This window comes from Prionailurus viverrinus, chromosome C2, assembly GCF_022837055.1.
Source record: "Prionailurus viverrinus isolate Anna chromosome C2, UM_Priviv_1.0, whole genome shotgun sequence".
Classification (NCBI taxonomy): Eukaryota; Metazoa; Chordata; class Mammalia; order Carnivora; family Felidae; genus Prionailurus; species Prionailurus viverrinus.
The window spans coordinates 133,539,869-133,561,969 of record NC_062569.1 but is presented as its reverse complement, the minus strand read 5'-3'; the positions used below and the strand labels follow the sequence as shown (position 1 = coordinate 133,561,969).

The 22,101-nt window shown below is 40.8% G+C and overlaps 1 protein-coding gene and 1 long non-coding RNA gene across 3 annotated transcripts in view; one reads left to right on the top strand and one right to left on the bottom strand.

The window, feature by feature from the left end:
• The window catches only part of CXADR (CXADR Ig-like cell adhesion molecule), a 57,356-nt gene extending 35,370 nt beyond the window's left edge, over positions 1-21,986 (bottom strand). For both annotated transcript variants that reach the window (XM_047875546.1, XM_047875545.1), the window contains exon 1: positions 21,758-21,986. In XM_047875546.1, the coding sequence (XP_047731502.1) occupies positions 21,758-21,800 (43 nt within the window). In that variant the 5' untranslated portion in view covers positions 21,801-21,986. The remainder of the gene's footprint in view (positions 1-21,757) is intronic.
• LOC125175202 (uncharacterized) overlaps positions 21,985-22,101 on the top strand; it is a 55,374-nt gene continuing 55,257 nt past the window's right edge. Inside the window, exon 1 of the long non-coding RNA XR_007155697.1 lies at positions 21,985-22,088. This is a non-coding gene — a long non-coding RNA (uncharacterized LOC125175202). The remainder of the gene's footprint in view (positions 22,089-22,101) is intronic.

The window sequence follows — 22,101 nt, the reverse complement described above, 5'->3', positions numbered from 1 at the left end:
GTTTTTGTTTTAAGCCTTTAGAGTTTGGGTTGGTTTGTTACACAGCAAACACTGATGATATACCATCCAACTCACTGATTCAACCCAAATGGACTATTTTATTCAATATCCTAAAAAAGACCCATTACTATTTCAATCTCCATTTCGTGCCCACATTCTATTTAAAATTATTTGATTTTTGCATGTATAATCTCAAGTGCTTCTCTTGAATTAATATTCAGTCCTCTGAATATACACAGTTTACCTTTTCTAATAAACTCAGTTCCATTCCTACCTCATTCACTAAGACATTCATTCTCCTACCTTCAACCTACACTGATTTTTTCTTTCTGTCTTTATATGCATATTCACAGTACTTTACTTTCTGCTCTCTTTATTATCCAATTGGCACTTAGCACATACTATGCAAGGGTTTTTTTCCTTTATAAACTTTCTTGCAAAGTTGATTTAGATAGCCTCCACGGTTTTTGTCATATGCTCTAGATGTTGATGAGCTTATCTTCTTCCCATAATACGTTGTATTAAGTGAATTCTAAAAACTCATGTCCCAATTTAAATCATTAGGCTCCAAAACAGTTAAAAGAAATTGTGGATACCCCTATCTTCTGTTGTAGTTCCTTGCACGCTAGTAGAAAAAGAACAGATTATAAATTTGATCACTTTTATAAAGGTTGAAAAAGAGTACTAAATCCCCCATAAATTGTTCCTGTTACTTGAAGATCTTCTTTCCATAGCTACTATAATTTGTTACCTGCACTTAATTTGTCTGGATATTAATACTTTATGTATTAAGATAAGAACAAGCTAAGTGTACTCCAGAATGAAAATTCCATTCCAAAATGAATCAAGACATAGCCCAAAAATATGGAAGGAACAATATATAAGAGAGTGAAGTTTTGCTATTAATTATTAAACTTTCAGGTTATTCAGTGCTTTTAGAGTTTTTATTTTATAAAAATAAAAAAAAAGAGTTACTCTCTCCCTCTCTCTGTCCCTCCCACACTCACTCAAGCGCTCTCTCAAAAGTAAACTTAAAAAAAAAAAGTAACAAAGTTCAATGACATCAAACATCTAAATGTGTATAATGTTCAAGTCCTAACCATACTCTGTACTTCTATTGCACAGTCATTAGAATAAAATGCAACTTAGTTTTTCATGACAGTATCTTTCATTCTCTTGTTTGACACATAAAAATTATTTTTATCTTAAAAGACTACCTCAGGAAACAGTTACATATGTATTAAAATGATCTGGAAAGATATATACCAAACTCTTAACAGCAGTTATTGTTTCAAAACTGAGATTTTAAGAAGGGTGATTGCCCATTTCTGTTTTACACTGACATTCTCTTAATGTGTATGCTGCTAAAAAACTTTTTTAAACAGCTCTTTAAATGGCTTTCAGTATTTTCCAAAAAAAATGCTTAAAGCATTCAACTGCTCTTCAATGTGTTGCACTAGAAATGAATTAAAATCTCAAGATTGTACAAAACAGTTATTGGGTTTCCTAGCAACATTGAAGGGTCCTCTTTGCACAGAGGCATAGTTTTTCAAGTGTTGAAGTATGCAACAGTCACAAATTAATACAAGACAAAAGGCAGACACTTGGTCCCATGCCGTGTCTCCGGGGATTCTTTCCTAATGTGTGCTGCCCAATTCTATTTATGCAGCAAATTGAGCGATAATTTAACTTACGAACTACTTGCAGGTTCAAACATGGTCTGAAAACTAAATCAAATAACAAATCTTATGATGTTATTCAAACTTATATTCAGTGTGATTAAATGCATAGAAGAACATTATCAACCACAAGTATTCGCTGAATCCAGTGAGTAAGTGCTCAGCACTGGATTATATAAGTAAACAAACTGAATCACAACCCATTTTTGGCAGTGACTAAAATAACATCTCCTGGTTTTCTGCTTGCTTTTTTTTTTAACCTCCAGACTTCAAATCATTTGAATCTTCAGAGCTTCTCTTCTGCCCGGTCTGCCTTCTACTGCAGCATCAAAATGACACCAGCTCACCCAAGTATTTTTCTAGCCTTGATGTGGTCATCTCCTACCAAACATTAGAATTGTTGCTACCCTAAGAATGGAGTAGAACTGGAGATAATGGAAGACTCCATTCCTCTAGCTGGAAGGCAACATTTTGAACTGATGACCTACTTTGATTTCTTTTTTTTTTTTTTTAATTTTTTTTTCAACGTTTATCTATTTTTGGGATAGAGAGAGACAGAGCATGAACGGGGGAAGGGCAGAGAGAGAGGGAGACACAGAATTGGAAACAGGCTCCAGGCTCTGAGCCATCAGCCCAGAGCCCGACGCGGGGCTCGAACCCACAGACCGCAAGATCGTGACCTGGCTGAAGTCGGACGCTTAACCGACTGCGCCACCCAGGCGCCCCTGATTTCTTTTTTTTTTTAATTTAAATCCAAGTTAGTTAACATACAGTGTAATAATGATTACAGGAATAGAACACTTACATAGCACCCAGTGCTCCTCCCAACAAGTTCCCTCCTTTATGCCCCTTGCCCATTTAGCTCATCCCCCCCACCCAACACCCCTCCAGGAACTCTCAGTCTGTTCTCTCTATTTAAGAGTCTTTTATGGTTTGTCTCCCTGTTTTTATCTCATTTTTGCTTCCCTTCTGCTTTCATTTCTTTAACTGACTTCTTCAAATTTAAGCTACACATTAACCTGGATGGTCTTCAGCGATCTTTTCCTTATCACAATCTTAAAATCATAGGCAAATGAAAAGCGCTCACTGAAACCTTATGGTTGATTTTTTTAAAAAGAGAGAAAGAAGTAAACATAGGGATTTTCAATAATGTTGAGTGGATAAAGTCTTAAAAATGGAGAACATAAAAGCTATTAAAGAAAAGACACAAATTTAACTGTATTAGGTAAGAAAACCACAAGCTAGCTTTTAACAAATTTGCTGAATGAAGTAAGGCTTTCTGTTTTTCTATCACTTGGGAAACAAAGAGAACAGCTTCAAACATATTTTTCATGTCTTTATGTATATCAACAAGATATTAAACGTGAAGTCTGACCAGTGATGGCATAAGGACCGGGATTTTAAAGATCATGTCTGAATCCAGGCACTTCTTCTAGGAAGCATTCCTTGTGCCCAAACATGGATTGAATTAGATGTCCTCTATGTACATCTTGGGCAACTGATAAGTCCTCCATCATAAGCACTTTTCCTGCTTTACTGAAGTTGCTTTACTGTGTGCTTCCTACCCTGTACCCCCAGTGAACATTTCACAGTTTATTATTTTTTTAAGTTTATTTATTTATTTTGAGAGAGACAGAGATAGCATGAGCAGGGGAGGGGCAGAAGGGGGAGCGTGGGGAGAATCCCGAGCAGGCTCCACAGTGCCAGCTGCAGAGCCCAACACAGGGCTCGAATTCACAAACCATGAAATTACAACCTGAGTGGAAACCAAGAGTCGGTTTGCTTAACCGACTGAGCCACCCAGGCACCCTACATTTGATTTTAAAGACCAAAGCAAGAAAGAAGAAAAGAAAAAATACAACACGACCCACAAACACAAGCACCTTCACACCAGAAGGAAAACAGAATGGATCTACCAGAAATAAAAGATGGTCTATTTCAAAATAGTGGAGAAAACTTAAGTTGTAATATGACTAAAAGGTGGAAATCAGTTAAGACCTTCCTCTATTAAAGATGGAACTATAACTGTCAAAGTGTCTGGGGCTAATCATACATAGGAAATCAAAGAAATCAGTGGAAGCACTGAGGACAGAAAGATAAGAAAGTCCATATTTGTGGAGCACTGTGTTTGTACATGCTGCCCACTTTCTCCCTGCTCCACCTTCTCCCACTCAGAGCATCTCTAGCCACTTATCAAAGTACCTCTTACTTGTTCCCTCCTCTCTGTTCCTCACAGTGGGAACTGCCCCCTCCTCTACATTACACAATGTGTTCCTCTATTGTTGACACTGTTTATACGGCCCCATCCTTAAACATGTATTTTCACTCAGTTGACAGTGTCTCAGGGCTTCATCTCTGGAGGGTATGTCCCAAGACTAATTTAATAAACCCCCAGACTTGGGGCACCTGGGTCACTCAGTTGGTTAAGATCTGACTCTTTTTTTTTTTTTTAATTTTTTTTTTTTCAACGTTTATTTATTTTTTGGGACAGAGAGAGACAGAGCATGAATGGGGGAGGGGCAGAGAGAGAGGGAGACACAGAATCGGAAACAGGCTCCAGGCTCTGAGCCATCAGCCCAGAGCCTGACGCGGGGCTTGAACTCACGGACCGCGAGATCGTGACCTGGCTGAAGTCGGACGCTTAACCGACTGCGCCACCCAGGCGCCCAAGATCTGACTCTTGATTTCAGCTCAGGTCGTGATCTCAGTCCTCAGATCTTGTTTGCACGTTCTCTCTCTCGTTCTCTCTCAAAATACATAAACTATAAAAAAATTAAAAAATTAATAATAAAAAATAACCCCCCAGACTTGGCATTGGGCAAAACTGCTGAACTTCAAGCAGAGAGCGAAGGTCAGATCAGAGGGAAGGTGAAGGAGCTGCTTGAAAGAGGAAAGGTGACTAATGGGAGACAAGACCATCAGTCCTTATGGGAAAAGCATGGGAAGGGGGGCATGGGAAACCATGTATCCAGGAAAGCAAAGGAACAGAATGACCCCTACACAGAAGATACAGCTGCGAAAAAGCTGAACAAACCTGGTCATGTTCTGATGGGAGCAAAGGCTGATTTTTTTTTTTAACTTTTTTTCAATGTTTATTTATTTTTGAGAGACAGAGAGAGAGCATAAGGAGGGGAGGGGCAGAGAGAGAGGAAGACACAGAATTGGAAGCAAGCTCCAGGCTCTGACCCGTCAGCACAGAGCCTGATGTGGGGCTTGAACTCATGAACCATGAGATCATGACCTGAGCCTAAGTCAGATACTTTACCGACTGAGCCACCCAGGTGCCCCCTGATGCTTTCTTTAATAGTAACATTACAAGAAATGTTAGTAAACCTGATAAGAAATTAACACATATGCAACTTTACATATAGTATATGTTAACAGGAGAGAAATCAGACATTGAGAAAAACTTTTATTTGTAAATATTCTAAAATCACAACTGCAGCTAAAGAAGAGTCTTATTTTTCAACCATCATTTAGAACAACATGAAGCAAAAAGAAAAAACACTAAATATTGATGCATGGCCTTTCAAAATATCTAGAGTCATTCCAAAAATCTTAACAAAAAAGGGGGAAAACTAGGGGTGGGGGCGAGAATTTAAATTTACATTCCAAAAGTCTTGCAGATTTCTTTGAGTTCGTGGGAACAGGTACATTATGATGACCTTAACATCAATTGTCGTAAGTAATTCACCTGATATTGACTTTTATGAGAAATGTCAAAAAATGTCATAACGGTTACTATTTTTTTTAAATGTATTTATTTATTTTTGAGAAAGAGCACACGCATTCATATGTGTCTACACGCAAGCAGGGGGGAGGGAGGGTGCATGCAGAAAGTGAAGGAGAGAAAACGAATCCCAAGAAATAGATTCTGACAAGCGTGGATTTGGATATGGGGTCCAAACCCACAAACCGTGAGATCATGACCTGAGCCAAAATCAAGAGATGCTTAACCGACTGAGTCACCCAGGTGCCCCAAGGGTTACTATTTTAACGTTAAGAAATAAACTGGGTAAATCAGGAACTGGTATGTTTAAGGGACATGTTGATCAGGACAAGTATAATTCTGTTGTGTGTGTCTGATGACAAATACTACAGATGCCTGTGTTAGCAACCAACTCACTGGGATATTCCAAACTGTGCAAAAATGCAACTCCTAGAACACCTGGCTGGCTCAATCAGCAGAGCATGTGACTCTTGATCTCAGGCTCATGAGTTTCAGCCTCATATTGGGGGTACTAGTTTACTGAAAAAATTTTTTAAATAAATAAATAAAATGGTTTTTTTTTTAACGCAACTGCTGTACTCTTAAATCATTTCCTTGATCCTACCTTCAACCTATGGCAACTTTCCTTCTCACAAGGAAGTTGATTGGGGATTAGCAAATTTTTTTTTAAGTTTACTTACTTATTTTGAGAGCACGAGAGGGAGGGAGGGGGAGAGGGAGAGAGAGAGAGAGAATGTATGAGCAGCAGAGGGGCAGAGAGAGGGAGAGAGAGAATCTCAAGCAGGCTCTGTGCTGTTGTCAGTGCAGAGCCCAACATGGGGCTTGAACTCACAAACTGAACCGTGAGATCATGACCTGAGCTGAAATCAAGAGTCAGATGCTTAACTTACTGAACCACCCAGGCACCTCAGAATTAGCAATTTTTAAAAGTCACCTACATAGTGAGTGTGTCTAGGGGAAGAAAAAAAAAGACATTTAAAATATGTTAATATCAGTTAACTGCTCCAACTAGGCCTTTCAATATTGCCGGAGGAGAGAAGAAAACACTTACAGGAAGATAGAAATTATGCTCTTGGCTGTCTACCGGTTTTAATTGTTTAATTCCTATATGGGCTACCCAGTACAGTATGTTAATATGTACTTAGAGCTAAGAAAATAATACTGACAGTCAGATAAGTTAATTAAGAATGAAAAATGACACTGAGTATACTTACATGCTTTTCTATGCAGTTTTTTAAATATAAATTTTCAGCTCCCCACTCCCAAGGAGAAATAAAAAGTACCCAGGAAATAAACAGAGATGGAAATGGGGAAATCCTTATCTTAACAATAAACAATAACTAACAGTGACTGAGATTATGTGTCAGGCACTTTTCAAAAGTGTATACATATTTTTTTAAAAAGGTGTATACATATTAACTCTTTAAATTCTCTTTGAAGGAGGTACTACTATTGTCCCCATTTTACAGTGAAGAAATCAAGACCCTGAGAGGTATCCGGGCTACTACGGGGAGCAAGATGTTCCCACACTTATCCTGTTGAGTTGAAGTCCACCAGTAAACACCCTTGAACACAGACATCTTGTTTTAAAAATCAGTATGAAATACAAGAGTAGGTTTTAGACCCCACTCCAATCACTATGGTGGAGGAGAGCTTGAAGTTCACACTTTCCTCTGCTATACAAAACTTCTAAGTGACTCAGTTTCTTAAGCGGCTGGCTCTTGATTTCAGTTCAGGTCATAATGTCACAGTTCGTGGGATAGAGCCCCATGTCTGGCTCAGCACTGACAGCACAGAACCTGCTTGGGATTCTCTTTCCCTCTCTCTGCCTCTTCAACTGCTCTCACGCACACGTGTGCCTGGTTCCTCTCTCTCTCTCAAAATAAATAAACTTTAAAAATTGTTTAAAACAAAAGATTTTAAACTTATCTCTACATCCAACGTGGGGCTTGAACTCAAAACCATGAAATCAAGAGTTTCATGCTCTACCAACTGAGCCAGCCAGGCACCCCTGGGTGAACCTTTTTTTAACAAGGAAATAAATACCAGACTAGGAATCTGTTGTCATTTGTCACAAAACAGTAACAATAACAAGAAACCCATTATCATTTTGAACATGTTGTTGCTTCTTTAGGGCTTAAACATAAATTAAGGATACTGAACCAAAATGTCTACTTCAGATCTAAATATGTCCTAATTTTAGATAATCAATCAACCAACAAGAAGTCTTCCCCTGACATCCATCTCCTCTCCTTCTTCTGCAACTCAAAGGTAGTAAGTAAGAAGTAGTTCTGAGCTCACTTAAATGTGCAGACATTTCTGAAACATTTCCGTACTGAATTATGGAAACAGTTCTGTCCATTAATAGCATTGGCTCCAAAGTAAGATTTGGGTTCAAATTCATACTGAGCTTACTAAATGATTGGTAAGTTTCTAGCATTTTTAAGTCTGTGTGTTTCTCTCTTACAATGGGAATCAATATGGGCGCCTGGGTGACTCAGTCAGTTAAGTATCCAACTTGGGCTCAGGCCATGATCTCATGGTTCGTGAGTTTGAGGCCCGCATCAGGCTCTGTGCTGACAGCTCAGAGCCTGGAGCCTGCTTTGGATTCTGTGTCTCCCTCTCTCTCTGCCCCTCCCCTGCTCATCATACTCTTGTCTCTTTCTCTCCCAAAAAATAAACATTAAAAATTTTTTTCAAAAATAAAATGACAATCAATAGTAATAATGCCTACTTCATTGTAGGAATTAAATAAAAGAATGTATGTAAAGCTTTTAGAACAGTTCTAGCGCAACATGGTATCATCTTTCAATAAACAACATCTAATATGACAATTCACTGTCATCCTATAACACTATGTCACTTCTAGGACATAAACTCCTGTAGTGTTGGGAAGGTACTTTTTAAATTTTTTTTTTAATGTTTATTTATTTTTGAGACAGAGAGACAGAGCATGAACGGGGGAGGGTCAGAGAGAGGGAGACACAGAATCTGAAACAGGCTCCAGGCTCTGAGCTGTCAGCACAGAGCCCGACGCAGGGCTTGAACTCACGGACCGCGAGATCATGACCTGAGCCAAGGTCGGACGCTTAACCGACTGAGCCACCCAGGAGCCCCAGGGAAGGTACTTTTTAATCTTTTATCACTCACACTTAGCAGTGCCTTCCATACAGGACGAACTTAAAATCTGTTTTGTAAATAAATGACACTGAAATGTATCCACTAGGTTTGACAAAAACAACATCACTGGTGACCTAGGCCAAATCTGATTTAGTGATGGCTTTGGGCAGTTACAGTGGAATACAGCTAACTACAAAGGTTGAGATGTGCGACTAGACACAGAAGTAGAAGGCTACTGTTTTAAGGAACTGGCTCTCAAGGGTAGGAGGAAAGTGGCAGAGTATGATGTGTGGTCAATGAAGGGTTGTTGTGAAATGGGAAATGTAGAGCATGTTTATATAAGTCAAAAGGAAAGAGCAAATAGAATGAAAGAGGCTTAAAAATACACAGAGCAGAACCCTCAGAAACTGAAGGATCAAGACCCCAGAAAGAATGATGCCTAGAAAATAAGAAATAAGACAACCTTTAAATAAGAATGGAGGGAAGGAGTTAAGAGGACAGTACAATTATGGATAAGCTTATTCAGTAAGGTACAAGAAATTAAGGGAATTTGTACCTGATAGCCTCTATTTCCTCTGTGACAAAGGAGGCAAACAGCATTTACTTAGAATAAAAGAGGCAGAAAAAAATGTGGGCAGAGGGTTTTGGAAGGCAGGTTCAAGTTCTGAAATACCTGTGAAAGGAATGGGGAAAGAAGTGAGAGACTGCAGAATGGTACCACGAGTCCAAATGATACAAGCTCATAGTCGATGAAGCTGAGCAAAGATCTACATACTGACCTTACCATACCCTTTTCTCTAGTTCTATGGATTTGAAAATTTCCATGATTAAAATGTTTTCTAAAAATGATGTGGCACTGGGGCGCCTGGGTGGCTCTCAGTCTGTTGAGCGTCTGACTTCAGCCCAGGTCCTAATCTCACAGTTGACAAGTTCGAGCCTGGTGTCTGGCTCTGTGCTGACAGCTCAGAGCCTGGAGCCTGCTTCCGATTCTGTGTCTCCCTCTCTCTCTGCCCCTTCCCTGCTCATGCTCTGTCTCTCTCTGTCTCAAAAATAAATAAACATAAAATAATAATAATAATAAAAAAAGGGGATGTAGCAATATGCACCCCCCAGAAGAGCCAAAATGATAAAAGGCTTTGATGGGGACATGGAGCACACTCTATTGGTGGGAGTGTCAACCTGCACGATTAACTCTGGAAAACTGTGCAGCCGTTTCAACTAAAGCTAAACACAGGTATTATTATCTATGGGACCACAGAAACAACATTCACAGGTAGAGAAATGTGTGCAAATGTGCACTGAAACATATGAATGAGAAAGTCACAGCAGCATTTTTCACAATAGCAAAAAATTGGAAAAAAATGTCCAGCCACAGTAAAATGGGTTAAGTCAATTGTGATATCGCCACACAATAGAATACCATGCAGCAATGCAAACAGTCTACAGCTACAAACAAACCCCCACCAAAAAACCCCCACAAAACATATATTGTATAATTCCATTTCTATAAAGTGTTAATACTAACCTACACTGTTAGAAATCAGAAGAGAGTGAAGAAGTGACTGGAAAAGGCCGGGGACTTGAGATATGTCAGTAGACAGAAATGACACTGTTTTGAGGAACTTGGCTCTCAAGGGTAGAAAGAAAGTAGCGGAGTATGATGTGTGGTCAGGGAAGAGTTGTTGCGAAATGAGAAATGAGGGTTATATTCTATTTCCTACTCAGGGTAAGAATTACACGGATGTTTCTGTTTTGTGATAATGCTCTCACCTGTACACCTGTAAATAATGCTCTAAACTTTGTGCTTCTCTATGCATAAATGACATACTTGAGATAAAAGGTTTACTTTTCTTCTTTAATTTTTATTTTTATTTTTTTTTTAAATCTATATTTTCTTTTTTTTTTTAATTTTTTTTTTTTCAACGTTTATTTATTTTTGGGACAGAGAGAGACAGAGCATGAGCGGGGGAGGGGCAGAGAGAGAGGGAGACACAGAATCGGAAACAGGCTCCAGGCTCTGAGCTATCAGCCCAGAGCCTGACGCGGGGCTCGAACTCACGGACCGCGAAATCGTGACCTGGCTGAAGTCGGACGCTTAACCGACTGCGCCACCCAGGCGCCCTTCTTCTTTAATTTTTAAAATTTAGGTAAACTCTACCCAACATGAGGCTCAAACTCATGACCCCAAGATTAAGAGTTGCATGTTCTACCAACTGAGACAGACAACCCTAAAAGGTTTACTTTTAAAGACATTTTAAAAGAGCTGAATGAGTTAGAGACAAAAGTTACTTTTATTTTGTTTTTGTTAAAAAAAATCACATCCCACTGCTTTATAAATGGACTTTATATATTAAAAAAAAAAAAAAAAAGTCTAACCAAAGTGGACAATAAAGTCTCTCCAATGTACACAGCTGAACATCACAGTCCATAAGCAGGACCAAAGAAACTGGCCTGGAAGATCAATCCATATCAGAGATGAGAACTGAGGTCTGACCAGGGGACCCTGGATTATTAAAGAAATTCTTGTTTTAAAGTAACCAGAAGTGGGGTAGAGGGTGGTTAAAGGCCTGAAGATCTCACTGATAGCAAGAAGGTATGACAGAATTTCAGGAAAGCTCTAGGTGCCAATGACCACAGAGTTCAAGATTTCAGAGGAAAAAGTATAAAGAGAGGGCTACCTAAGTAAACTAGAGAGAAAATCACTGTATTTGAGAGGTCAAGGAACTGCTATGTAAGAATGGTGGAAGAATGAACTGTAAAAATGAAACATAATGCTGTGATGGGGGCAGGACAGGAGTATGAGGTAAGGCATTTCTCAGTCATTGTGAAGAAGCAACCAGAAGTTTGGTATAAGGAGAGGGCAGGAGTCTCAAGGTTGAAGGGCTAGGACACAAGGTCGAAGGAGGGGAAAGTAGTGTGGAGAAGCCAGCGGGGCCCAAAGAGAATAACCAGAAAACCATACATTTTTATATCACGTAACATTTCTACTCTGATCCCCATCCTCCTCTGCTGAGAATCAGAGCTGGGGAGTAAGTGCCTCCCACTCGCTTCTCTGAACTGAAGCTTTCCTACAGTATCAGAATGGTGTCTTCTTCACATCTTCTGAAGCATCTGGCACAAAACCTCACCCACATGTACACATTATAATCTATTTACCCCCAAATGTCTTCCATAAGAATTGAAGTTCTGAATAAGAAATATTCGATATATATTATAAACCAGGACCAGGAAAAACGTAAATTATAAAGGAAAGCCAGGGGAAATTAAGAAAGTAAACACGCAAGACAGATTTTCTGTCTTGGATTGTGACCCAACCCTTCCCCACCCTCTCTCCCCCCACCCTCTCCACACACACAAATACTCCTCTCAAGAAATTCAAATCTCAACTGCAATCAGAATTAAGTCTAAGCCTTTTGTCGAACTATGCTACCTTCCCCATGTTTTCTAATTTTAGAATTCTCTGGCAAAACAAACGCAAACGGCATATTTTGCCTTATGGGTAAAGTATATCCATTGCCATGGTGAATACTTTCATCGCCTTCACAGAATATGCTCTGTTGTTAAAAATCTGCCTTTGCCTCCTTGCTCATAAAAACCTCAGGCTCTCTTCCCTTCCTTTAATTAACAGTGAGTACTTGGCAACACACACACACACACACACACACACACACACACACACCCCTCAGGTGAAATGTGTTAAAAAGATGAGCTCACAGTAAGTAAGAAAGCAAAGAAATAGATATAACAGCAAAACGAGTAAATAATATTATCTCCTTATGGAAAATCCTGAAGGTAAGAAAAAAAGGTTCATTACAATGAGAAAATCATCTCCGTTGTAAGCATGTCTAACTTGATTGCCTCAATACTGGCATTAATTCCTTTCTAATATCCCAAAGTGAATTCAAATTTCCCTAGCAACCATCATCAGGGGCCATTCTGTCCTTATTTTCCACCTTTCCATAAATGCATTTATTGCCCTCACAGGCAAGTTAAAAATGTGATTTTGGTGCATGTATTTGTTTTTTCTGCCTCATACCTAAGATGTAAATGCACATAGCAATCAAATAAGGGCAGCTAATATAGTTTTGTGCATGGGTAACAATTGTTCTCATAATTTCAAGAAAGTTAGCTAGCATGTTACCAATAAGAATACTATGGATACAAATAATAACATAATTATCTCATAAGAACACTACACCCATGTTTGTTCAGTTAGCAGGATGTTCTGAGACTAGTTACGTTAGAAGGTGACTGGAACTAAAGCTTCAAATTCTAGACGTGTGCTGACCACCAGGATAGCTGCTAGCCACATTCGGCTACTGAGCACTTCAGACATGGCTGGTGCAAACTGAGACGTGTGTAGGCCAAATACTAACCAGATTTCAGAGAATTAGTGAGAAAAAAAAATTTAATCTTATTAATGTTTAATTTGATCACATGGAACTATTTTGTATATACTGAGTTAAACAAAATATATATTTTCCAAAGAACTGTATTGTCTCACAACTCTGGACTCAAATATTTCTTTTTAAAAAAATTTTTTTTTTCAACGTTTATTTTTGGGACAGAGAGAGACAGAGCATGAACGGGCAAGGGGCAGAGAGAGAGGGAGACACAGAATCGGAAACAGGCTCCAGGCTCCGGGCCATCAGCCCAGAGCCCGACACGGGGCTCGAACTCACGGACCGCGAGATCGTGACCTGGCTGAAGCCGGACGCTTAACCGACTGCGCCACCCAGGCGCCCCTGGACTCAAATATTTCTAACAAGGTACAACCTGGTAGGTCTCAGGAGCCCGAGAGCTCCAATTCCATCTAAATCCCACCACCCCTGTAACATCCATAGATATGCTTAAGGCAAGCCAGAAAAAGGAACAAAATATATATTCAAATGAATTTCACTTTTTCTTTTTACTTTTAAATGTGGCTACCAGAAAACTTTAAATTACATATGTGTCTTGCATTATATTTCTACTGGACAGCACTGTTTAGACCAATGTGACAATTTATTGGACTTAATTCCTATAAATTAGAGTAATACAAACTGTTCTTCCTACCCCAAGGATGTCAGAAGACCCAAATGAGATGGGTGTGAAATTGTCTTAAAAAATAAGGTACCTGGGTGGCTCAGTCGGTGAGCATTTGACTTTTGATTTCAGCTCAGTTATGTCTCACAGTACGAGAATTTGAGCCCAGCGTTGGGGCTCCTCGCTGACAACACTCGAGGCCTACTTGAGATTCTCTCTCCCTCTTCTCTGCCAACCCCCACCCCGAGCTCGAGCGCATACTCTCAATCTCTCTCAAAATAACTAAACTCAAAAAAATATATGGCACATCATAACTATGCATCGTGGTTCAGTGTGATGGTCTATAGTGACCGCAACATAGCACTGATTCAAATTCCAGTCCATGAAGTTATACAAACAATGCATATATTGGTATCTTTTATTGTAAAATATAAATTTAAGACTTCTATAATGTGTTTTTTGAAATAAAATATACGTGTATATTTAGCAGGGGGAAAAAAAGGTACAATCACTTTTCCAGCCCAGAGTTACCAGTAGATTCTAAAAGTATCAGATTTCACATTGTGCCACCAAGTAGGTTAAAGACTCTTCTCAATTCTTACCGTACAAACTACCCAGGGCACAAAATACTCAAGAGTTTTTGTCTGGGCCATTAAGGAAAACCCCCATGGGACTCGTCTGGTATTCAAGAGTTCAAAGCTCTCTTCCCTGGGGAATCCAAGTGAGCCTGAGAGGGTCAGCTACAGTCACTCTAAGGATTTAACAGAGATGTGGCTGAACACATTTGATTCACTCTATCTGAATGTTTCTTGAGATTCCTTGAGAGCATGTGATCTGTGCAGCCAAACTACCCTTCCTTTGGAGAAACCTGTAAAACTCACACAAAACATACATTTACACTATAAAATGGTGAGGTCGTGATTACAATTAGTTACTGTTTCTTCTTAAAATCTAAACAAATTTTTATGTCTTAGAAGTAAATTAAATCAAAGCCATTCACATTCCAACTTATAAAATACCTCTGAAAGAATGAAAGTGATTTCATAGTTTCACAGGAAATTTGCATTGTCTCAGTTAACCAATTAACAATGGTTAATTTGACTGTTAATCCTTTTTCTCACCAACTATCAAAGGACAAACTAGACCATGCCTTGATCTCATACTTACCCTAAAATAGACTATTATCTCCCTCCCTTATCCTACCTTCTCTTTGTCAACAGGGCAGACCACAGTCTTTTCTTCTACAGCACACTGCTAATTAAAATTGCAAATAATGCTGAGTCAAGTTAAGGCTTTTAATGCTTAAACTCTAATTGGCTAACTCTTTATTAGAAACCAGGGAGAGTGAGTCAATGAGGTGAGGGAAGAAAGGTGACAGAAAAGGCCTGTGCAAAAGCACAAAAGAGAAATTGTCTCTTTAAGTCACCATTTCACCAGTGAATGTAGAAACATTTTCAGCTTTCTTTGCATTTTTACAGAGACCGTAATGGATTCAACAGACTGAACAACTTACAAAGCAATACCAATAATAGACCCCCAAAGAGATCACCAAACCATGAACTCCAAACCAGCTCCCCCAACAGCTCACTTCACCATGCCAGGGTGATGTTTTCCAACCCCTTCACATTCCACTGTTTGTCATTTCCGCACCCCCCCCCCCAAATGTGGAGTAGAAAATGAGTAGGGAACCACCACTAGAAAAGGTTGTTGCTTTTTACTTATATTTCGCACCACACTCCTAATAGAAACCAGTCTAATTCCAACACCAATGTAACAATTATTCTAGAATATTAGATTTGTTTTCTTAAAAATATATAAGATAGATGAAAAACAGCAGGATAAAGCCATAAGTTCTTTTTAATTACATAATTTTTAATTATGTTCTGGGTTACTTTATCATTTTACAAATGTATTTTTTTAATGTTTTATTTATTTTTTGAGTGTGTGCGTGCATGAGTGGGGGAGGGGCAGAAAGAGAGTGGGAGAGAGAATCCGAAGTGGGGTCTGCACTGACAGGGTGACAGCAGCAAGCCTGATGTGGGGTTCAAACTCATGAATGGCAAGATCATGACCTGAGCTGAAGTCAATTACTCAACTGGCTAAGCCATCCAGGCACCCCATGGGCTAGTTACTTTATCCATTTCTTGCTGGCCACCAAATAAATGAACGAAAAGTTCCCACTATCAATTCTTGCCTTTATTTAATTACACCTGATAATGATTTGTATAAAACAGAGGAAAGGTAGAAACAACATGATTGGGAGAACAGGCTGCAACAGGAGATTACAATGAGACGGTGTTAACACAAATTCACTCCATTACTGAGAGCAGGGCAAAACGGACACACACAGCTTGCCTGTGCAGGGTACGGAGCCCAGCCCTGCTCACCTCTTCTGTGAGGAACATACTCTTGATCTTCAAGTGCTCTTTCCCTCCAGGTCTTTTTCCACAAGCCAACAAACATCAATTCCTGCCTAGAACATTTTCCCATTTAATTAGCATGGGCTGTGCATACACTGGGAACAAAATATGGAATCAACAGACAATCCTTGACATCATGAAATGTACAGTCTGGTCAGGAAAAACAATTACAATAAAGGCCCACCTGACAAACATTAGAACACACTCCAGTAATGTAATGTGCTTGGAGTAGGGAAAAATTCACTTAATCAAAGGCCAACGAAGCTATTTCAACCATCTTAAGAGGTGATAACCTGGACTACGAGTAGTGGCTGGAGGGATACAAGTGACTTAGAAAGTGACTGGATGTAAGCAGATGAGAGAACAGGAAGAGTCAGTAAGGTACCCAGATTTCTGCCTGGGTATTTTGCTAGCTGAAAAAGCCACTTAATGGGAGGGGGAACAGTCGTTATGTAGACAGGTTCAATTGGAGGCATCTGCAGAAAGTCGAAGCAGGGATGTCAAGTGGGTGGTTTCAAATGAGGGGAAAAAGCTTGGGAGACAGACTAGAAATAGATTGGAAGCTGTCAAGACATAAACGCTAACTGAAGCCATAAACTGAGGAACCCCAATATTTAAGGTACAAGGAGGAAATGGTGCACAAAGGAAAATAAGGAACAAGGTTCTAAGTCTGGGTGGCTGGAAGGTAAGGGAGTCCTTAGCTGCTTAGCTTCTGCTACTGTCCCTTGGAATGAAGGTCATTTGTGCAATGTTTCACTGTCAAGACAACTGCAAACGTTAAGCGTGTTTTTCATTCTTTACTTACCTGATGCCCACTCCTTAATATATGAAAATCCAGCTGTACTCTATCCCCTACAGAAAACTGTCCTCCTTATGGAATCAAGAACTTCCTGAATGTCGCCTATAATCTCCCAATGGTAAGACCCACTGGCCTCATTTCTACATCAGTTTCTGGGATACCCTCATCCCATAGTTCTCCTACATGCCCCCCCCATCACCCCTTATTATTCACCCTCTGTTTACTTATTAGATGTTGATGCTCTCCAGTGTCACATTTCACCATCTCTCCTAGTCCTACCAGCTTTTCCTGGTTAACCTTACACGGATGCCACCTATCAGTGGTGATTCTCAATTCTCTATCACCAAACTTGTCTTTCCTGAGATCCAGTCCTTTGTTTCAATCTTCCTAATTGGTATTTTTTTACCTCCATTCCCTTCGGGCTCCTCAAATATCACCTGTCTAAACTTAAGCTCATTGGTCATTTCCCCTAAAACTTGCTCCTTTTTTCTTTACCCTCTGTTGGTTAGTGACTTCACCATTCTCCCAAAGCCAGAAATCTTACTGCTTCTCTCCAACTTTTTCTTGCAACCAACCAGGTATCAGGTTTCACTGCATTTCCCTTAAAACTTTTCACACCCAAGGAAGCCCAACACAACTCTTGTGTTTTTGTTTTTTTTTTAACAGGGACTGCTTATGTGTAGATCATCCCAGATAGCTTCCTGTATCAGATCTATTGGTTCTATCTGCCTCCAGAACTGCCTCCAGGTTCATCATTCAAGAGAATAATCTCAGTGTATAATCTCACTTTTTTAATGCCTTCACAAGTTTCTTTGTACCACCAAGGAGGGTGGCAGCACTTGACAGCTGTCCATCATCTTCATCTACTAAGCTCCTGGCACAGCCTTAGATCTTCACCCACCCACAGTGTGGGTCACTGGTTAAAAGGCAAAATCTCAGGCCTCACCCCATATTTTCTTATAAGACTCAGGCGCACATCAAAACTTTGAGAAGTGCTGGTTAGATGCTCTAATGCACTGAATTTCTCACCTCTCACAATACATTATATCCTTTCAGAACTCCATGACTTTGCAAAAGCTGTACCATCTGCTGGGAATGTCCTATCAAACCTTTGCACCTACTACTGTAAGGGCGCCTAGTACAGGCACAGTACATAGTAGGCCATAAATATTTGAATGATTGGATCATTAATCAATTAATTAACGGATGAGTTCGGCTCCAGACTCGCACAGTGTAAGGTACTAAAGTGCATTCGGATGGAATGTGAATGTTAAGCAGTTGGAAACAGTGGCCCAGAATTCAAAGGAGAGGTAGGCTGAGCTGGCACGATTTTTAAGTCATTAGCAACTGTTTGGAGGTTACAGTAATGGGTAGATGAGGTCACCCAGGTCTAAGATTGAAAGAAGAGGACTATGGGCCAAATCTTGGCTAAGGTTGACATTTTAGGGACCTTCTGTAGAAGTCAATGAAGAGCAAGTTAACAGGGTGGGAAAGAACCAAAAAGAAGTTCCAAAAGATAAGCGGATTTGGAACACGGTGATTGTTACCTTTGGCAACTAAAGTGAAACAGAACAATGAGATCAAAGATAAAGCAGAAGCTTAACTTTAGACTAACAACTGAATGAGACAAGGCTACTGGAATGATCACTAGAAGGACCATCTTTATTTGATGAGAAGGGAAAGAGAGAGAGAGAGAGAAATGGAACCGATGAGAGCTACGTCATATACACAGGCGTAGTGGTAAAAAAGCTGCAAACTTTTAGCCACACAATATTGCTGAACATTTGCTATTTGCCACATACCACAAGCTAACTAACACTGGGACTGTAACAAGAACACAGGTCATGCCCCTGCCCTCTGACCTAGTGCAATGAGATAAACTGAGTGACTGACGGACACCCCACAACGAGCAGGGTAAGGAGCCAATCTAACGTGGCTTGCCTCTGAGGAGGGGTGACTTTTTTTGGGTGGTTGGTATAATGGCCAAAATGTGAACAGTAAGAGACATATATAGAGGAGATAAAGTTCCCACTTAATCTTCATATATTTTATGCAAAAGAAGACTTCCGGAAAGCAAAATGATAAACATTTCACTTTGCTCCTCAACAACTCTGTGGTGGTAGGATCCCTACTATTGACACATAAAGCAACTGAGGCACACAGAAAGGACAGGGGCCTGCAGCCATCAAATGACTAACAAGCGGTAGGCAGACAAGTAATTTTTAGTTTCACTCATGCTGACAGTGTGAGAAACAGCAGCCCCCCAAACTTTAACAAGATCCCCAGGTGATGCTGATGCTGCTGGTACATGGGCCACGTCAGTTTTACAACTCTAAGCCCTGACTCCCCGTGTCTTCATAATGGTGCCAGGAAGCATTCAACTAAAATCAAAAGAGTAAAGGGCTAATAACAGAAGACTTCAGTATTTGGCACACAGCAGGTTCTTATTACATGACAGATAACCAGTGACAAAAATTTAGGATGTCAATCAGAGATAATCAAAGAGGAAAAAGGCAAAATAACATGGTGGTAAGAGCAAGGATTAAAGAGGAAGTTTGTGACCTTGGCAAATTAAGTTATATAACTATTCTATGCCTCAGTTTCCTCACAGGTACAATAGGGATCACTGTAATACACACCCTCTAGGGTTACTAGGTAGATGGAGTATATGTAAAGCCCTTAACAGTGTCTGGCATTTAATAACTGCTCAATCAAGGCTTTAATTTTACTACGATTTCTACAGCTATACTACCACTGCCACTATTATTAGTGTGACTTAGGTAGTATGACTTGCTGCTGGGTGGGTAATAAAATGCATCAAAAGGACTTCCACTAGCAACCAGAATATACCACAAAACGCTTTACAACCCATATGGAGACAAATCTAGAAGAAAAATAGCACTGCAATTTTTAATCTGTAAGCCTCCTCCACTCGGTTTTGCCAAATGTAGAAGCCAATCATGTTACCACCCAAACTGAATTCATAGCAACGGACTTCTAAAATGGCAAAGAGTATCTCAAGAAATACTCGAAGCCATACATCAGTTACATAGTTTTTGAGTTGTTCCCTAAGCTGGGAAATTGGAACTAAAAATAGTTGTCTTGTTAAGCTAAGGACAATAGTCCTTTAATGAGAAGCTCATTGTGCCTAACAAAGTGAGGCACCCAGAAAAAATGAAATCCAGACAATTAGTTGGACATCCCCAGGGGGTGAAAAACAGAATCCTCTTCAGGGCGCCTGGGTGGCTCAGTTGGTTAAGCGGCCAATGTGGGCTCAGTCATGATCTCCTAAATTTGTGAGTTCAAGTCCCACCTCGGGCCCTGCGCTGACAGCCTGGAGCCTGCTTCAGATTCTGTCTCCTCCTCTCTCTGCCCCTCCCCAGCTCACACTCTATCTCTGTCTCTCTCAAAAATAAATAAACATTAAAAAAAATTTTTTTTAATCCTCTGCATTGTTTATGTTATTCCACTTTTCTGCTCTAAATGTAGCCTAAAATATTCTTCCCATAGAGAACATGTGTCCTCCACTTCAACTTCAGCTTAGTCCTTGACAAAACAAAGATGGGAATGTACCAAGTAAACTGGTTACTGACCCTTCATCTTTTGCAGAAGCTTTACTTTGGAAATTTCACCCAAGTCTAAATGATACGTATCAAAAAGGTGGAGGTGGTGCTATAGTCTGAAGATTAGACTTGGTAATAGAATGTTGATCCCATGAGTAATGCTCACAGATGTGGCATCCAACAATGGAATTAACATTTCAACAGGAAACGAAGAGCCATCCCAACAGAAAGGGCCACCCGATCCTTTCGGGCTTAAAAAAAAAAAAAAAAAATCCTTCCAGAAGCTACACGAATGTGTCTCCAGGGTCCCACCTATGGATTTTTTTTTTTCCTTTAATTAACAATTTGGTTCTAAAATACAAGTGCTTACCCTGACAAACAAGATCAGGTAGTTAAAACACTGACATGAAAACAGATCACTTAAAGTGTCAAATGATTGTGCCTTCTAATAGTCCACGCATTTTTTAAATGCCTTTTTTCCCCTCCCGAGAAAGACGCAGTCGAAAAATGTACTTGGCGAATCCTTTAAGAAGTGCCCCGTACAAGTCATCCCCTCTTATCTTCAAAATGAATTAACTCATCATAAATTCAAACCGAGGTTACGAATTTCTCCTTTGCACTTTGCGCCGGGACTGCGGAAACCAAAACCGCATGCATTTATTTATTTATTTATTTATTTATTTATTTATTTATTTATTTATTTATTTATTTATTTTTGCTGGAATCTACTTTTGATTTAACACGGTCTACTTCGTCGAGTTTCCTTCTAGGTAACAGCTCGTGCTTGGGCTCTCCTCTTCTACCAGACCAAGAAGGCTCAGGCTACTGTTCGTTCAGCGCCTCTTTCCTAGAGGTAGCTTGGACGATTTGAGGCACTGAAAAGCTCGGTGTCTATTTAATCATGGCGTTTGTAATTCAGCCTCCCCGTCTGGACTGCTCAACACCTGCAAACTCGCAGCCCAAGGCTTTGGAAATCGAGTAACCCTGGACGGACACAACACCGCGGCTAACAAGGGAAAAGGCAAGCGCGAATAAAGCAAAGCTTGCACCCGCAGCAAAGAATGGTCTGGGAGAGACTCCAGGCGCATCCGGCACGCCGCGCCCACCACCCGCGCCAGAGGAGCCCCTGTACCGCCGCCCCTCATCTCCGGGCTCGGTCCCCACCATCTCCAACTCCCCCCGGACACTTCATGCCCCTGCATGGCTCTATTCCGAGCCATTCCACCTTCCCGGCTCGCACGCCCGGCTCCGCAAACCACCCCATTTTGATACCTCCCGCACGGCCACCACTGCCGCAGCGCCCCCAAACCGCACCCGTCCCCTCCCCCACGCCTCATTGTTCCCGGGTGGCCGCAGGCAGCGAGCGCCCCAGGGCGGTGCCGGCAACAGGAACCCTAGGAACTGAATTGCCCCCCACTCACCCGCGACTCCCCACAAGACGACGAATCGCAGCAGAAGCGCCATGGTGGCGGCCCGGCCGTGGGCGGTGACTGAAGGTAGGCGGCTCTCACCCGGGGTCTCAGTCACCCTGCGCCTTGCGCGCTCCCGACTGGCTGGCGGCGGCTGCACCTCCGCACCCCCGTCCCACCCCACCCTTGCACGGCAGGTGAAATACGTCACTTCCGGTAGTGGCTGAGCCCCGCGGCGCGCGCCGGCTCCGCCAAGAGCGTGGGGTTGCCGTGGCAACCAGTGCGGACAGCCCTAGGGATACTCTGGAATAGAATTCCCCGGCCAGCTGCGCTCTGTCTTGGGGTGAGCCGGCAGC